The sequence below is a fragment of the Copadichromis virginalis genome, linkage group LG20, assembly GCF_057382275.1.
Source record: "Copadichromis virginalis isolate Kocher_CV1m ecotype Utaka linkage group LG20, C_Virginalis_male_GT1.1, whole genome shotgun sequence".
NCBI classification, from domain to species: domain Eukaryota; kingdom Metazoa; phylum Chordata; class Actinopteri; order Cichliformes; family Cichlidae; genus Copadichromis; species Copadichromis virginalis.
In genome coordinates, this window is record NC_140637.1 from 27850529 (window position 1) to 27869980 (window position 19452).

General features: G+C 39.8%; 1 protein-coding gene across 1 annotated transcript; it reads left to right on the top strand.

Moving 5' to 3' along the window:
- The first annotated feature begins 11795 nt into the window (after positions 1–11795).
- Positions 11796–19452, top strand: ccn5 (cellular communication network factor 5). Its single transcript, XM_085444411.1, has 5 exons — positions 11796–12128; positions 12995–13211; positions 13650–13898; positions 16807–17048; positions 17815–19452. Exons 1-5 carry the CDS (start codon positions 12066–12068, stop codon positions 18100–18102), a joined length of 1059 nt encoding a protein of 352 aa, XP_085300537.1. The 5' UTR covers positions 11796–12065; the 3' UTR covers positions 18103–19452.

Below are 19452 nucleotides of genomic sequence, written 5' to 3' on the forward strand. Positions count from 1 at the left end.
GACCTTTTCCCTTGCAAACAGTGATTTCACCAGAAATCAATATTGTGGATATTACGTACTGTAGATTATTTGATATTTAAAGTCTGCGGTTCAAAACCCCACAAGACTGGCCGCTTTGATTGAAAATGTGGGAAGAGAGTTAAGCGCTCAGACTGTTCCTACTGAATGTATTATGGGAAAGATCTTGGAGGAGCTTACAGCTCTTAAACGGGAGATAAACCTGGACACCAGTGATGGATGCTAGAACAACTGTAAAATTGATGCAGCGTGTTCGCTCCAAAACAACATATCCATCATCTTTCATTCGGCTACCCCCCCACCCTGACTGCGCCAGCTGGATGCTCTTGAAGGTTGGAACAAACGAGAACAACAGCAATTCTTCCAAGAGATATGATAACGAAAACGAACTGTCTCTCTCGCCCGATCCCTCAAGGCCAGCTGCGTAGGCTGCGGACTGTGGAGCTTCGCCTAATGGGTGAAAGGACACTTTCTCAGGCTGAACACAGGACACACCTACTGACACGCACACACACATGTGCACTGATACTGACACGCCACACCATCACCAAGATGTGATGACATTTGTGTTTTTTATGTGCTGGAGTATTTTGTATTCTCCTCATGCTGACTTCTTTTAGGGATCAGTATGAGCAGAAATTCTTTTTTTCTCCTGGTCTGACCTTTTGTTTTACAAATTTCTGTGTTTTTCCTTGCTACCTAGCCTGACCTGTCTCCCCAATGTGATGTTTTGTATTGTATGTACGGTTGGCAAGGTCTGTCATCTCGGTGTGGGCAACTCCAACTGACAAATAAAGGCTCTCTCTCTCTCTTTGCAAGTTTACATTTAGGAACATTATTCTGAAACAGTTTGCATCTTCAGATCTTAGATGCATGAACCTCTGCCTATTGTTACGTCTGAGAACCTCAGCCTCTCTAAGATGCTCTTTTTATACCCAGTAATGATTCAGTAAAGGACTAGCTGTTACAATCCAGGACTATGCATTGCTTTTAATGGAGAAAATCTTGAGGGATGGCTGTTGTGAGGAAAGCAGCCCAGAGTACCAGCAGCACACATCATTGTGTGCCTCAACCTTTGTTCTTTTACCCAAGCTAGCCTGCCATTTCCCTGGTTAGGTTTAGGGATTAGAGATCTGATCTAAATTGTTAAAATTTGGGACACATCGTCAGAGTGGACTTTAGATTCATCAGGTGTTTATCACTAGACACCCTCATCCAAGGAGGCCCTGCCAGGGTTGATCAGGCCCCGGAGTGTGTCAATGGTTTATGTTAAAATAGTTTTTCTTCTTCTTTCTCCTGTTTAATTTTCTACAGTTTATTCTATCTATTCACTGCAGCTGAGAAATACTTACCTCTTTAGCATTTATGGAGCCTCATTTCTTCAAAGGGACAGAAAAGGTGACAGAGAGGAGTGAGACAAGTAAGATAAGATAAGATAGGAGAGAATAGAGAGGAGAGCCAGAAGGGGGCGCCCGATCTGGCTTCCCACACCTCCCCGCCGGATCGGGCTGTACGCTCTACCTCCCCACTGCCTCCCAGAAAAGGGAAGAAGAGCAGAGAGGAGAAGAGCGGAGCATTTTTCATTCTTCTTTTTAGTTTTACTACCACGAGGCTAACTGCACAGGATGCCCTGAGACAGCTGTAGCAGTCAACCAGCAAAACTTCTAATGTTAATGACTTGTTGTCAGCTAACCAAATTAGTTGCAAAGTTTTGCTCCAGCAGTTTCTTTGCAGCAGCCCTTATATTTCTAGCCTTTTCTTGCCTCATCCCAGCTTTTTGAAACATGATGCTGCCATCCAATTCAAAATAAGCTGTTTTTAATACGATGTTACAGTTTAAACACTTCATAAGTTTTCTATGTTCCATTGTAAAAAAAATATGGGTTTATCAGATTTGTAAATCATTGCCTTCTGTTTTCCCAGGAAGGAAAGCAGACCAAGTAATTCTCAAAAACTGCAAAAGACCAAACCAAACCAAACAAAACGGACCTACATAGTCAAGTTCATGACAGTGAAACTACAAAAAGACAGAACAAGTATGACTTGTTTTGGAAGCATCACTGCTTAATGGGCACCTTAGTATCAAAGCAGAGACTTCATCTTGTTCTTACCATTGGGTGAGATGGGCACACTTGTGGCTTTAGTCACTTCTGGCCATGCCTCAGCTCTGCCTGTGGATAAGGGAAATACCAGAACCCTGAAAGTGAAATCTGTAAATTGAACTTAGATCTATAAATTGAACCATGTATTTAATTCAGTTAAGCTAACTTAACAAAAGTTGTCTCAATGTGTTTTTTTAATTGTAAGATAAAGACCATTCAACCTTAAGAAAGAACCTCACTGATAAGACAGTGAGCCAACATTTGTTAAATGTAAGAAGGAAAAGCTCAGTGGTCCGATTATTTTTCTGCCATAAAGCAAAGATGTTACATTGTCACTAGTTGGTGTTTTTGCAAATGATTAAATTATAACAAAATGCAGAGCTGGCATTACATAATGTTTTTCTTAAGAAGAGACTTTGGGCTGAACCAGGCTCAGGGAGGGGCAGCCATCTGCAGTGCAGGGTGAGGGGAAAGTGCAGAGACAAAAGATAAGTACAGAGAAACCACAAACAACACATAGACCAAACCCAGTACAGTGACTAGACAAATGTGAATGACTTGATCCAAACAGAGGAATGACTCGGGTCATCAGCTTTGTCAGAAAAAAAAGTTTTACGCCTGAGCTTCAAAGTTAGACAATTTAACGCTGATGAGTTTGTGTTTTTGTGCATTTATCTCTGCCTGTCCGGATATGAGAAAGCTGATTTTTATCAGTCAAAAGATAAAGGGCAAACTGCTCACTCTGGCCACTAGAGGTCTCTCTCGCCTTATAGTGGTTCAAGAGCATCTGCGATAGTTAGAACGCTTCACAATAGGCACAAAAAAGAAGAAAGAAATCATCTTATTTTATAACGTATATTAAAGAAATGAAAGCTGGAATTTTTATAATAATTTTCAGGGTCCAATTTTCAGATGCATTTTCTGGAAATAACTGACAGAAACTTTGATTACTCCTTTGACCGCTGGTACAGCATAAACTAAGTGCAGGTAAGATATAATGATATAATAAGATATAACTTATAACAAACAGAGAAGTGAAAAAAGTATTCCAAAGAACTGTCAACACTTTAGAGCATTCAAAACCAGTCTTTCAGGTTTAGAAGCCAGATTATTCTGCATTGCCCTCTCTGTAAATCAAAATATTTTTTTTAATCGCCTTGTGATAAGGAACTGTGACACCGGCTTCTGAACTACCACAATGAAAACAGCTCAGTCTGAGTACTCCCACGCACCGAGACAGGTTCCTGCGTGCCATCAGTGAAAGATCTAGCTGTCGATGCAGATCTAGAGAAGACTAGACTGTTTATCTTACAACTGAAGTCGAACGGAAAAGTAAATTAAACATTTCATTGGAAATGTGTCCTGAACTCCTGCTAAATGTTCATCCAACTGTTCCTCAGTATTGTTTGCTTTAATTATCATTATATTGCGTAACATGAGATAAGTCCACAGCTCTAAATTATGCTTTACATACATGCATACAGTCTTTCTGTGTTTTAAACTTCTGCAGCTGCAGCAGATTGTATCTAACTGAAGTTAGCAACAATTTCAACTAAAAATACGGAGTCTGAGTGCCATGCTAGGATGTGGTTGCCATCATGAATTGAGACCTTGTTCCATATTTATTTGTTCTTATTTATTTTTAGTAAATGAAACCAGAAATGGATATGCTGTTGGTTTAGGTGAGTAAACAAATGCAGCAGAATATTTTTATTTCATGTTGCTACAATCAGCTCTCCAAAAACACCCTTCTGAACCCAGGGTCAGATGAAAAAAGTAAGCAGACACGAGGATGATGAGATAGCAGTATATGTAAGTAATTTTGGTGGAAAAGGGGGAAAATCTAACACCTAAAAATAGGACATAAGGAAGCAAGACAAGGTTAAAACCATCCTAGCAACTCTGTGGTGCTTTGAGTTAAATCTGTATGTTGGCAATAGAGTGCTAGTGTACTGATGCTGGGTAGACAGGTACCTAGTCGCTAGTTTATGTGGTAATTGAATTGGTCATTTAATTCATAGCCACTGCTATAAATCCTGCCTTACTGAAACTAACCCAGCCACAGAGGGGCCACAAGCCAGTGTACTCCTGCTGTCATTCCCAAGAACATAGGGAGGTATGTGTCATAAAGGGCATCGAGCATAAAATCTTTGCTAAATCAAACATGCAAACATCAAATATTTGATTTCAACAATGAAATGGTGCATGGCCATCAGGGTTTTACTGTTGGCTTAAGACTAAGAAATATGAGCGGCGGAAGGCATGTTAGAGACATCAAGAGATAAAGAAAGGCAAGCATCTGGAGATTATGTATATATATATATATGTATATATATATATATATATATATATATATATATATATATGTATATGTATATGTATATGTATATATATGTATATGTATATGTATATATGTATATGTGTGTGTGTGTGTGTGGATTCAGAATATTTAGTTGGCATAGGCAAGAAGAGAACTTGAGTAGGGGGATCTTGAAAGAAGAGCAAGTGAAAAGTGTTGTGGATGAAAAGTCAAACAGGATGAGGAGATTTTGAAGCTGGGGTGACGTTGAATATCTGCCAAAAAGCTGGATTTCAGGGCAGTTAAAAGGAGCACATTAACTGGACATGTGTGTGAAAGGTGTAGAGGTGCTGAGGAGGTGGTGAGTAGGTATGGTTTCAAGAAAAGAAATGTGGATGGGCAGAGAGAAGTAGATTTTGCAAATAGGATGAAATTGGCTGCGGTGACGAGTTCATGAAGAGTGAGGTACATAAGGTGACGTATAAGAGTGAAGGAATGTACACAAAGGTGGAATATATTCTATATGAGAGGTGCAATATCAAAGAGGCAGAAGATTGCAAGGTGGTGTCAGGGGAAGATAAATGTTTATGCTAGGAAACTAACAGTTAGGCGGGCACAAGTTCTTATGTTTTTAGAAGTTCTTTGGCAACACTAATCACAGAGTACAGAGCTGTGGTTGATGGGAAGCTGGTGCGTCATCTTGAAAGCAACATGAAAGAAGGTACAAATAATTTTAGGGAACTCAAGCATTAATCTCTCTAACTGATCAAGGCGTGTGTCTGTGTCCACCTGTTCTTTGCTTTTCTCAATTTATTTAACAGACTTCAACCCTTACACGCATAGTTTCTCCCATGCTTTCTCTGCCTAGTTTCATACTTTTATTCTTATGGGTTGCTTGCTCAACCAGGTGAGCTGTAAGGGCATACTGCTTGTTTAATTTAGGGTCAGTCTTATGGTCTTATTACAGAAAAATTCAGGATCCTGAAAAATGTACCTGGCAAATGTTTGGATATATGAGTAAAACTGCATGGGTGAATTCAATAAAATCTTGAACATGTGCAGAAACGTAACAGAAATCCATCCAATAGTAGAAATATTTCCCTCTGGAAAAAATGGTGATCTGGCCACCATTTTTTCCAGAGTAGGGATAGCCCTGAGTCTACACGTGATTCCTGCCATTATATTACTTAACATGGACCATTATAATTTCACGAGGAACTGACACATGGAGCTGTGCAGAGCTGTGATTTGTCATTGCACAGACAGTTGTTTCCACCTCTACCCACGCAGTGAAGCAGTCATGGTGAGTGGGTGTGGATGTGTGTCTAGACGAGCGGTGCTTTTCTTTTTCCGCAGTGGACACGGCAGTGACCTCGGCCCCGTGTACGTCAGGAAGTGACCTTAGGACCTGACGATGTCCTTATCGCCTGCTACGAGCGTTCCTGTGGCAACTCTGTTCGACTTTCACACATTGTGCTGGAATGCCTGGAATTCAGGTATAATTTTAAGCAAAACCAGCAGAGCAATTCATGTTGGAAGAGTACTGACTATAAGTGTGCGTCTGTGTCCTACGGTGCCTCCTGACATCTGGACTGAATTTATCATATTATCATGTTAAATCATACATCAAAATTCTTTCTCACTGGTATGGTTTTCATTTTGTGGTTTTCAGTTCTGTCTTAGGACATTTTTAGATACTGGTGTGTGGAACTTTGGTAATTACTCTATTTAGTGTCTGGCTAAGTGTCTTGGCAGAATTAAATCATGTCTCAGTTGTTTATTTTGGATAGATGTAGACCTCTTTATTCAATCTAAGTTGTACATTACATCATGTAATAGCTGTGCACTGCACCTGTGGCACTTCCTCTGCAGAAGGTATTTCAGAGGAAACACATGGACTTGAGGGCTGAAAGCACTTTTATTGTGCTTCACTTCAATAAATATTTGGGAACGTTTTACATCTGCTTAAATGTTCACCCCTTCATCTTGTCTGTTTTCTTCGTATTGAAAAGTTTATGAAAGTATTTTTTTAAGCTGCACTTTTTGGCTGCTTCTGAGATTTGTACCAGTTAGGCAGTCGTGGCTGGTGGGAACAACTTATGTGGTCGTACAACTAGGAAAGAAATCAGGACTGTGTATTTCATTCATCCATAGTTTATGTGATAGAAAGAGAGCAAGACAGGTAATAGCCACCTAAAAAACTATTAATGAACCATACACCAGAAAAAAAGGCATTTGCTGAAATCATCCAGCATCTTCTGAACAAACATATTAGAAAGATGTTTTTGACAACTGTATTTTTCATGAGCCCCTGCTCTGCATCCTTGAGTTTTCATTCAGTAAATTAGAAATGTGTTCAGAAGTTTTTCAGCATCACTGAAAGACGGTGTTATTGACAATCTAAGGGGAGGTGCACCAGAGCCGAAGGAATCAGACATAACAGAAAAGGCAGTTTGAGGTTTTATTTTGTTTTGGATGGAGGACTGCTCAGTCTGTGACCTCTGCAGGGTGTGGTGGCGATCCTGGAATAATGACTCAGTATAGCTTAGTAAAGTCAACTATGACTAGACAGCAAGTCGGATGTTTTTGCTATTTGTGGAAGTTCCAGCACTCAAGGCTGATTTGCCCACCTTGTTCAAAGAGTACCTGCAGATGTGGCAGAGACAAACCTGCCAGTGCAAACTTTCAGTGACTCTAAGAGCCAAAACCTTAGACACCAATTGAAGTGCTCTGCATTTCATTGAATACGTGACAAATGTTGTTCTGGGAGAAGATTTTAGTATTATTCAGGGCTTTTACAGCACAAACCATGTTTATTCTGAGACACTTAAATCAGCCACAGGCAGCTAGTTGGCACCACCCAAACCCACAAACTGGCAGAGCTAAATATTGTCTCGGTCAACTGTTGATGCTACAAAAACTTATTTTTGGAAGAAGAACAAATTCAGTGTGCAGTTTATTTACATACACATTAAAATGTGATATTAACATATACACATGTTATTATATTTCCTGATGCTGAATGCTGTGTTTTAAAGTTGTTCATTTTCATAAATAAGAAACAAAACAAAGCATACATTTGTTCAGAGAGCAAACAAACCGTTTCCACCACACGTTTTCTGAGCTGTTAATTTAGTTATTTAATGGGAATAAACACGTGTAACAGGTTCTGTGATGTGTCGTCTACATGGAAAAACAATATTCAGCTGCCAATCAGATATTTAAATTGATTAATTTTCAAGTAAGAATAAAAAAAAAATAATGTGGAAGGCAAAGGAGCTTGCAAAGAAAAGCGTCTGGACATCTTTAAGTTACTTGAAGAAGTTTCACCTCTCATCCGAGAAGCTTCTTCTTCTTTGCAAGCTCCTTTGACTACGATGACCTGGATGACTGAGAACCTTCACAGACAATAATGTGGAAGCGCTTTTTAACCTTAATGAGTGCAGGGTACTGTCTGATTTCAGACAAATCACGCCCATTTGATTTTCACATGTGTAAATATGATTAAAGAACTTTACAATGTCAGAGTATCAGCACAGAGTATCTGCACCACAGACTAAACCTGCCTTGTATTTTGTATTACTTGCACGCTGAGGAATTTTGGGGTTGTTGGACAACTCTCCCTGAACATGTGTTAGACATTTCTGGTTCACAGTGACAGATTTGGTAGAGTGACCGGGCTTTCTTTCAGCACACAGATCAATGAATTCTTTAGTAACATTTATAGGACAAATAATATTTTCATTACTTTGCCCTGTAGGTTTTGCATTCATAAATCAACAAGGAATCCAAAAGACTTTCCTGCATACCGTCACATACCAAAACAATATTCGCCCAAACTGAATGGGGGTTATTGTGCAGGATTTGGATTTGGGGGTTTCTTCAAAGGAGTTCACTGCGATTGAGAGTGATACTTCACTGTCTGGGACATTTCCAACATCTGTAGGCTTTGGAAAAATGTGTTGAGGCTTTTTTGCTAGTCTCAGTTTAAATTGGCAGATATGATTTCACTGTGTCTGATACTGGCTGACTACATCCCTTTCATACATGTTTGATCAAAGAACAAGAATAATGAAGCTTGACGGACAGTCTGTGAACTTGCTGCCCATATTCAGCTTAAACCTCATATTTTTCCTCTACTTTTTATACATATGTTTATGGCTTTAGTTGCTTAAACTTGCTGCATGTTACAGTGGGGCTAGCAGCTATTACAATGCAATCCTTCCAGGTTCGGTCATTTCTGGAGGGCATGGAAAGCACATGGTAGCGGCCAGGAAAGCATAGTTTCAGAGAAAGCTCAGTTTGAGCCCCAGCAGTATGTTCATACTGGCAGGCCACCTGGAGTCCACCTGTAAGCTACACACATTCTTTCCTCTTCTCTATCTTTATGTCTGTCTCCTTTTATTTATAAGTTATGACTGGATGTCTTTCTTGCCCACCCATATAATGTGAGAAAAAGCTGATGTTGAAACTTAGGAATCTATTCCTAGTGTTCCTCTGACTGAATTGTTTTCTAATGAAAGGCTTGCTTTCTATTTAAGTCAATGGCTTGAGTATTTTTGTTTAGGTCAAGGGACGCTGTGGCTTTGACTGTGTTGTTGTTATATTTTGTGTAACAGTGCTATAAAAACAAATTATATTTATTTCTAGAATCAAAACAAAACTTCTTGATTCAGACTTAACATTTCAACATCCAAATGAAATTAAGCACACATAGTGATTTCTTCCTGATGAATCACTGATTTTCATCTAGCATAACCGTCCAGGCATGTGAGAAATGGGTACTGTTGAATCTTAGTCATCTGTTCCTAGTTTACCTTAGACTGAATTCTTTTATAATGATGAATTACTTTCAATTGATGACTGTCTGCAATCTTTTTGCTATATTTTTTTTACAAATGTGGCCACAACACGAATAATTGTTATAATTTGTGTATATAATAGTGGTAAAAAATGTTTTTTTAATTTAATGTCACTTTTGTGAGATATGTTCTTAACGTTGCTGTAGAAACAGGTCAAAGCTCCTGCTTACCCAGGGAAATATCACCACACTGGCATGAAGGATTGGAGAAAAAAAACTGAAACCAACTTGGTTACTAAACAGTTTTTTAATTGCTTTGGTAATCTGCTGATTTTACTTTTGCTGCCATCATGATGTAACGATTGTGGTTATGAATCATGTCTAACCAGTAACTTGGTGGTTTTGCTTGCTCATGTCCTCTCAGAGTGAATTGTAACACGAGTTATAGCCCTAATTAATGGGGAAGTGTCTTAAAACTGGATTCTTTCTAATGGTTGACAGGGGCAAAACTTCCAGTTTCAAAATAAAATCTTGTTGTACAGATATCTGAAAGGTTCCTAATGAGTTCATGGTCTAAGTCTTATCAGAAATGTTGATGTTTATTTTGTGAAGGATAGTACCGTTTAGAGCAGGGGTGGGCAATTCCAGGCCTCGAGGGCCGGTGTCCTGCAGGTTTTAGATCTCACCTTGGGTCAACACACCTGAATCACATGATTAGTTCGTTACCAGGCCTCCGGAGAACTTCAGGGCATGTTGAGGAGGTCATTTAGCCATTTAAATCAGCTGTGTTGGTTCAAGGACACATCTAAAACCTCCAGGGACACCGGCCCTCAAGACCTGGAGTTGCCCACCCCTGGTTTAGAGTTAGCAAGGGTGATAAAGGGCTTACCCTGTGATACAGCTTCACTTTAGAGGTCACCATGATGGATCATCTGCCTCCAGCTCTATCTAACCCTCTGCATAGCCTCCTGAATTTTATAAACCTTCTTTGGGGTCTTCCTCTTTTCCTCCTGCTTAACAGCTCTGTAGTCAACATCCTTTGCCTGGTGCAGGGGTCACAAACTCCAGGCCTCGAGGGCCAGTGTCCTGAAGTCCTTGATCCAACACAGCTGATTTAAATAGCTAAGTGACCTCCTCAACATGTCTTGAAGTTCTCCAGAGGCCTGGTAATGAACAAATCATTTGATTCAGGTGTGTTGACCTAGGGTGAGATCTAAAACCTGCAGGACACCGGCCCTCAAGACCTGGAGTTCGAGACCCCTGGCCTAGTGCATCCAGTGTCCATCCTCTGCATATGTCCAAAGCAACTCTTCTTTATCTCTAAACCACTCGACCTGAGCTGTGCAGCTAAAATGCAAAGTGACTTTTTGTGTTAGGCTGTAAACATATTTATTTCTGCTGAGAGGCTGTGTTTTCTAAAATGGGTATTTCTGAATATTGGCTCACTGCAGTTTTGTTTTGGTTGTTTTTGCAATTCCATATTCATTCATTTGTTACAGTCTGTTATGACCATGTTGGTGTCATTCCTGGAACATAAGACTTAAAACTGCTCAAGTCTCACAGGTGAATTTGACCAAATGGTTGTTGTGATGTCACAGCTTTGTAAATGATGAAAAATACTTCATCTAAAACTAGTCTTAAAACTTTTTGAAACTGTGTTGGGTGTGAGTGAGCGTGAAGTTGACTTTCCAACACATTTGGGATTTGTTAAAATGTTTATTTTAGTTCAAACTTCTGGGCTTTGTTTGCTTGAACATAACGAAACTGCAACTGAAAATGAAAATAATATTGAAAAAGAGGAAGTCAACAAAAATCACCGCTGACCTTTTTGTCCAGTTTCCCAAATGAAATGGAATTGTTTATCCACCACATTCTGACTCTTACACTAACTTTTTGTTGCTCTTTATATCACCTCAATAGACATCAGAAAGGTTTTTGGATTTAAAGTGTTTCTGCCAAAACGTTTTGCAGCTGCTGTGTTTTTCCACAGGTCACAAAGGTATTACATCACATTAACATGCTTGCAGTGATGGTCCTGTCCTGACGTTAATTATGATGTTTAAGAACAACACCATCATAGTGATTTCAAATAAGCCTCACGTTTCAAATTCCTGGTTAGTACTTCATGTACTTCGTATTCAAGCTAAACTGAATTTGTCTCATCTGCCACTTTTCTTTCTGCTTTTTGCCTTCAGGTTCCCATTCATTTTCTCTCACAAGAGATCACAATGATTCAAATTCATGCAAACCTCAGACATGCCACCTTTACACCATGGAAACCACAGCTAAGAGAAGGATTAAGTCTCTTTTAAGTCTGACTACTCAACATATTTGGGCTTCACAAGCATTTGAGGGATCTGGGTATGAAAAACCGTGAAAATATCTGCTCTATATTCATTCTGTGAAAAGATGAACTATATCTGACTGACCAGCAGATTATGTAAACATAAGCTACATAAATTCTTCTCCACTTAAATCAGAATTGTTACCACAAAAGCCCTGGAAGTTGTTTGACTTGTTGACAACCTTGCTAATGTATTTTTCTCTCCTTAGCTTATGTGAAGCTGTGCAAACTTAGAACCCCGCAAGACTGGAAAGAGAGGGAGGAGAGGAAAAAGAGTGTGTGTATGGAAGTGGAAATGGGCAGCAGGGAGGAGGAATGTAAAACATCTGATACTAGTCCAGTTGCTGTTTACACAGTAGTCAGCCCGTGACATCAGCGTCCAGACTTTATAAATGTCAGGCGGTGCAAGAAGGAGCAGTTAGCAAACAGCTGCACTGGTCACACCACACCGTCACACAGTTCACTGAGACAGACCGAGCTCCATCAGCAACACAAGCCCCCATGGACCGACAACTGTGTGACTGTGTGATTGCTTTGGCTGTACTGCTGTGTGTGACTACACAGGTGAGGCCTCCTCCAGCTTATTTACAGTAATCGATTCTGAATGAGACTTTTATCAGAGAGTATTGTAGGTATGTAATGCTGAATTGTTTGTTTTCTTCCTTCATTGATCAACACATTTCCTTTTTAAAGTATTTGTTAATGTTTTCTGAAAGAAAGACGACATTTGCCTTGATTTTATTACAATGATTTGAAATAAAGATGAGATGATTAAAGTCATCCATCAAGAAAAGGTGATGTATTAGACAAGCAAGACTGTTGTTAATATTTTTATTTTTACCTAGTTGTTAATGTCTTTTTTTGGTTGATCAAATGCCAGAAATTGAAGTGAAATCACACTTTACTTGTCATCAACCTCCTCGTTTTGTGTAGCCGACTGTTAGAAACCAGTAGACATTCAGTGTTATGGTAACATCACAAATACAGACAGAAAACTCTTACAACATAAAAGGGGGGACTACATTTTTTCCCTTGAATATGATGTAAAATATGAATAAGAAGTCCCACCTGTGTTTTTTTGCAGTTATGTATTTGAAAAGTTGTTGACTGCATTTCTTTACAGTAACTTTGTTGTAAAACCTTGAAGGCTTCTCTTGTAAAGTGAAAGTGGACTTGGCCAGACCTCGCCTGTGTTTTGGCTCCTTCAGACACATGTAATTGGAAGCAGTGCTTTATTGCGTTGGATACCGATTCAGCTTCTGAGAATGCTTATAATATTTTCTTTGCTTCTTTTCTTAAGGAATGAGAGTAATAATTTTGGTACTGGAATGATCATAACATCAGAAGACTGATTTATGATGATTTTCTCTCATCTTTTCAGGTTTTGTCGTATTGTCATACCTTCTAACTTATTTTTCTTGCTCCTCCAGGTGCTGTGCCAGTTGTGTGACAGGCCATGCCTTTGCCCCAATCCTGTCCCTCAGTGCCCCACAGGAGTACCCCTGGTGCTGGATGGCTGCCGGTGTTGCCAGGTGTGTGCCCGGCAACTAGGCGAGTCCTGTACTGAGATGTTTCCCTGTGACAACCTGCGAGGGCTTCAGTGCGACTACAGCGCCAGCTTCCCTGGGTTACCTGGGGAGTGTGTCAGTGAGTGTCACTTCTAACAAGCAAACAACCAGGCCCATGTCTGTGTGGGTAGGCTATAAGGGTGGAGGACACATAGGGAGGGAGTAGATAGAGCCTCAGCCAGTTTGCATGACTGGGACACACAGACTGACACTTAATGTTAGAGTCTGCTTAGCTGAGTGGATTCAGGACTGCTCTTGACACATTTCCTGTAATAATTACCCATGAGCATGATAAATTGCAGAGACAACACTCCAAATGAAAAACAACTTAACAGTGTCTCACTGAAGAGACTTGCTTTTTCATAAAGTGATGCAAGCACTTGCAGGGACAGCAGCTCCTGTGTCCTCACCTCTCTCTTGTTTTCTTCTGCTTCTTCCACCTAACTTAATCTGTCCATTTCCTGATTAAGTTTCCACATCAATGGATAAGCAAAGACAACGTCTGTGTTTCTAACAGGTCAGAAGGATCTGGGCTGTGAGGTCAGTGGGATCTTTTACCAGGAGGGGCAGTCGTTCCAGCCCTCCTGTGACACTTACTGCCGCTGCAGGGGGGGCGGGGTGACCTGCGTGCCAGCTTGTCCACTGAATGCTCGTCTTCCCACTCCAGACTGTCCCAACCCACAATACATCCGACTACCTGGGAAATGCTGCAAGGAATGGGTGTGTGAAAACCTTGAAAACACGGTCATTCAGGATGCAATTACAGGTAATGGATGCATGACTCTCTGATACAGATGTATTTTGATGTTTTACAGGTGGGGAAAAGAGCTAGCCTGACATGTTTAATGATTCCTTTAAATTTTCCTGACATCAGAGCTGGATGTCTACAACATATTTTCCAGTGTCTGGATTCTAGTGCCAAACGTATGTTCATGTAGCGTATGAGTCTTAGTTGCTCCTCACTGATGATCAATCCATATGTAATATAATCCTTCATTCCTTTTTATGAGCTCTGTTACCGGCGGTCATGTCTGGAAGTTTTTACTGGAGTATTTGTGCATTAAACGGGGTGTGTCAAGCCAAAGGAAAACTCCCCAAATCCAAATATAAACCACATTTTTGTGGGTGAAAACATCCTTTTTCCCCTCAGTCACCATGCTTCTCAGTTTCATAACAACAACCAAAGCTGTGTGACAATTAAATATATGAAGCCATGTCAAGACCTCATTACTTCATTAAAGGGGGAGTGTGTGAGCACATGAGATGGGTGTTGGGGAAATGAAGCCAGTCTGAAAACATCTGGAATTCCAAACACTGTCTGACTCAAACTAAGTTATGAGAACAGCAAAGGAACATTTTGTGCTTCGATACAAAACCTACTGTGTCATCGTTGAAAGTTAGCCGGTTATTATGACTTCTATGTGTTAGTTCTGTGGCTTTTATTTGCACAAAAATGCACTAAATGTAGCTTTAAAATTTGATGTGAGCAAAAAAAAGAACCAGAGAGGTGAAAAAGTCCAAACAGGATCCATTTTACTTTACTTTAAAATAAAGGTTTTCAAACTCTGTTGGGAAGCTGGATTAAGAGGAAGCTATATAAGCAGGCTGATCACCATAAATATGTAAGTGCTGAGGTAATGAGAGGAGTCAGCTGCTTAGATTGTGAACAGTTCTGCACTGGTAGTTGTTTGTTTGGTAGTGTGATTATTCAGAAGTTATGAAAAGATCTCCATGAACGTTTTGGCAAACGTGGGGATTTGCCCAACTTAAAAGTAACTTTTAGAGTTGGAAGGATTATTGCAGTTGGCAAGATTTGACACAAATTTAAATAAAAACTTAGAGAGATGGTTTTCATTTTCCCTAAAATATGCCAAACTCATTTGCATCTAGATATCCTGGTTTCAGGACTAAATTCCTGTATGGTAGGTAGGGAATCGTCAGCATTGATGAAATGATGCAGTCTCAGATTGTTGTTGTTTTAGTTTTGGTGCATTTAGAATTTGATCTAAAGGTTTGATGCATTTCCAGTATTTGTGTAGCTCAGCAGCTCAGGTAGTTAGCAATAGGCCACCTCAAAGCAGGATCCCACAGTGATTAATCACTTCAGCAAGAGCAGGGATATTCAATTGAAATTTAAGGAGGTCCACTGAGAAAATTTCCTCAAACAAGGGTCCACAACATCATAAAGTCCCACACTCTAAGTAAATGCAATATATTTTGAAGTATGCAGTACACAGTTGTATCGATGCCAGTATATAGTCAGGAACTGTCACACAAAAGAAAATACAATTCAACAGTATTTCAACAATCTTTACTATTATCTTATTCTAATAATAATATAATACTAAAAAGTTCTTTGCTAATTCCAAGCATAATAAGGTTTGCATTCAATAATGAGAAAGAGCTTTTGATAAAGTTGTCTTCAAATAAACTGATTTAAAAATAATGAAAGGTGTAGTTTGAGTCCCCCCTTCTGTTTTTTCTTCTTAGCTTCTACATATAAATCATCTCAGCTTTACCCCTTCTACTCTCAGTTTCCTGTTCTGCATCACGTCTACTCAGTAAGCTGTTTTCCCCGTGCTAAATGATTTGATTGGCTGAGCAGTATCATGTGATAATTGACTACCGTAAAGGAAAAAGCTGCTCATTATAATACACTTACTATAAATGAAAAAAAAAAGTTGCCCAGATTAAAATAAAAACAGCCCATCAGGGCACATGAAGAACGGCATCTGTGTAGAAGAAGCTCCTCTTGAGTCTCTCTGTCCTTGCCTGGATGATGCGGAACCTTCTACCAGATTGCAGAAGTTGGAACAGTTTGTTGCCAGGATGGGACGGGTCCTTCAGTATCTGCGCTGCTCTAGTCCGGCATCTCCTGGTGTAGGTGTCCTGAAGCGGGGGGAGAGCAATCCTGCAGCAGCGTTCTGCTGTGCGGATCACTCTCTGGAGAGCTTTTTGGTCCTTCACACAGCTGTTCCCAAACCACGATGTCATGTCCTGTGTGAGGATGCTCTCCACAGCGCCTGTATAGAAAATCCTGAGGATCTTTGGAGAGACCCTGAACTTCCTCAGTTGTTGTAGGTGGTACAGGCGCTGCCTAGCCTTTTTGGTCTGGACCTGAATGTGGGCAGACCATGTCAGGTCTGAGGAGATGTGGACACCAAGATACTTGAAGGACTGCACCCTCTCCACTGGAGCTCCATTGATGATAATGGGCTTGTAGTCTCTGTGCTGACTCCTTCTGAAGTCCATCACCAGCTCCTTGGTCTTGCCAATGTTCAGCTGGAGGTGGTTGTCCTGGCACCATGATGCCAGATTCTTCACTTCGTCCGTGTAGGCCGCCTCATCGTTGTTGGAGATGGCACCCAACACCACTGTGTCGTCAGCAAACTTCACAATGGTGTTGGAGTAGTGGGTGTAACACACTATGCATAGATAATTGCAATACTTTATATAGTTTATATGCTAAGAAAACAGGTAATAAGCTTTATTAAAGTAAATGAATAGATAAATACATTTATTGATTAATTAAAACTTTCATTAAGAAGTTTAATAAGTGCTAAATTTTCACAAAGACTAGAATCACATTTGTCTACTTAACGCAACATGAACGTTGGACATGAATTTTCCTCTTATTGTACTCATTGGTTTGTTTGGTTTCCCTCCCCACCCAGCAATGAAACCGGATCAGTTATGGCCATCTTTGCAGAGGCATCACCTTCAAAACAACAAGTTTTCGCCTGCCTCCTCTTGTGTAGAGCAGAGCACCCAGTGGAGTGCCTGTTCCCAGAGCTGTGGGGCGGGGGTCTCCACACGGGTTTCTAACCAGAATCCTGCATGCAAACTGGAAATAGAAACTCGCCTGTGTAAGGTGCGACCTTGCCACACTTTCCAGCCGGCCCCAAGGAAGCCCATGGTGAGCGCTAACAAAACCCACATCCTGTAAATGTGTACATTTACACGTACTGTCAGGTTTTACCTTTGATTTCAGTTTCACGTATAGCTTCTTTCAAAACTGTAACGAGAAAGTTCACCGGGTCACACAAAGTATGCAGAGACATGTCATCATTTTTAACACAATATCACAAAAGGTAAAAAGACATTTTAAGGCAACTACGAAAACAATGATAAGAATCTGTCTAGTTAGACACCACAATGAAGCTGTGACAGAACAATTCTACTTTTTGTTTCGTTTCTCTCGTCTGCCTTTTGACACAGAATGATACTGAAACAGATTTCATCAATCAGATGGGGGAGGGGTTCCTCTAAACCCAGACTACATTAAAAAAAAATTAAACATTTCAGTGTTAAAAGTACTAAAAGGGACTTTATAAAGTAGTTCCCACTAGTCACTGAAAAACTGTGGGTCCCACTTTCGTGCAGCAGAGTGGAGTCGGCCTTCCTGTAAATCTGCAGTCAATGTTTATACTCGTTAACTAACTGAACTACAACCTTTCACTGACCTTTTTTTTTAACCACTGTTTTTACCATCAATTATTTTTAGAGGCTTTGAGGCTCTAGAGATTTTTTAGAGGTTTTGTAGGCCTATGTTACTGATGTGCAGATAAAATATATTAAAAAATGCATATTGTCATGAAGTCTACCTAAACATCTTGAATCTTTAGCCTTACTGAATCATTACACTGATTACCTGATTTTTCTTCTTCTCACTGTTGTTTCAGTGGGGACAGAAAGGAAATTGCAAGGCCAGCTACACGTCACCGGGACCCATTCGGCTAGTTCACCAGGGCTGCTACAGCACTCATGCCTACCGAGTCCGTTACTGTGGTCAGTGCACTGACTCGCGATGCTGCACACCTTACCAAACCAGCACTGCTGAGGTGACCTTCCGATGTCCCACTGGCAGACTGCTGCAACGAGCTGTAATGATGATCCAGTCATGCGCCTGTCATAATAACTGCCCCTATGCACCTTTTACAAATCCCGCTCTGTGGGGATACAGACCCTGATCAGTGTGTAAGAGCACGGACTCACTAAAACTATAGACTTCAGTGAATGTTTCAATGGCTTCACAATAAAAGTATCCCCAGGTGGATTGACGTAAACAACAAATGGACACTGAAAGAGAATATTATTATTTTAGAAAACTGTGATTTTGGATGAATATGTCTGCACTTATTTACAGCTCACAACTTCTGGAAAGCATCATTCTGCCAGTTTGTGACTTCATCTGAGAGTCAATAGAAAACAAGTAGACGTGTTTTACAAGAAAGGGAGAAAAGAAACATAAATGTAGGAGAGCTAGGGACTGTAATATACATGTATAACTCACAAAGTAAGTTCTAGAAATACTTTTACAAATAACTTTCAGATGTGCACTGATTTGGTTTCTTTTTTCCTCCCAGAATTGTTCAGTACAGTGATTCCCAATAATGTTTCGCCTTGGATATCAAAAGCAATATTTTAAAATCACTGAAAACATCTTGACTTTTCCCAAATCTTTAGGCTAAAGTTAAACACTACGTAGATATACTATAATTCAGTTTTGGGAAAATGGATCAAATTAAACTCATCCAATATTGTTGAAATCTGGCCTGTAAAAAGAGAAGCATGTCACCTAAAATCTATATTATAACTTAAAGACAGTTGACCATGATGTCAACTGGTCATGAACATACTTTTAAAGACTGATTTTTTTATTTCTAACTTGTAACTTGTGTCTATAAATTCAACTTTCAGTGATGTAGAAATATGTATTTGTTAAAGACATAACCCACAGAACGATTACAACTTTTGTAATGACAATTTCTAGATATTCTCTGACGTGAGCAATGCAGCTTTTAACTTTTGAACTTTGTGTGTGTGTGTGTGTGTGTGTGTGTGTGGGGCATAATGGGATTACATTGCACTTTCATTTATTATTCTGATGTAAATAACTGTAAAGAGGTGTCTCGTGTACAGTGATTTTTTTAAAGTATGCCCTGTATTTTTACTCCCACTGGATTTTGTGCTTTTTGTGGTTATTATGTTTGTATAAATAGTTACATTGTTCAAACTGTAGCTTTTAATTATGTCACTTCATCTGTCATGACTTTCTGCTGCTGATGAGCTGTTAAAACTTGCTTGTAGCACACCAATATACACACTAAAATCAACAAGAAAATCCTTTTGCAGCTTTGTGGATAAATTTAACTTTTAATAACTCTTATTATGATACTGGCTTAATGTGTTATATTTCTTTATTGTTCCTTTAAGGGTTTTTTTCAGTCTCACTTAAAAATACCTAGTATGCTTAGAAAGCTACAGTGGTGGATATAAGGATGTTGTGGGTTCATGAGCAGCTGAATATAAAGATACAT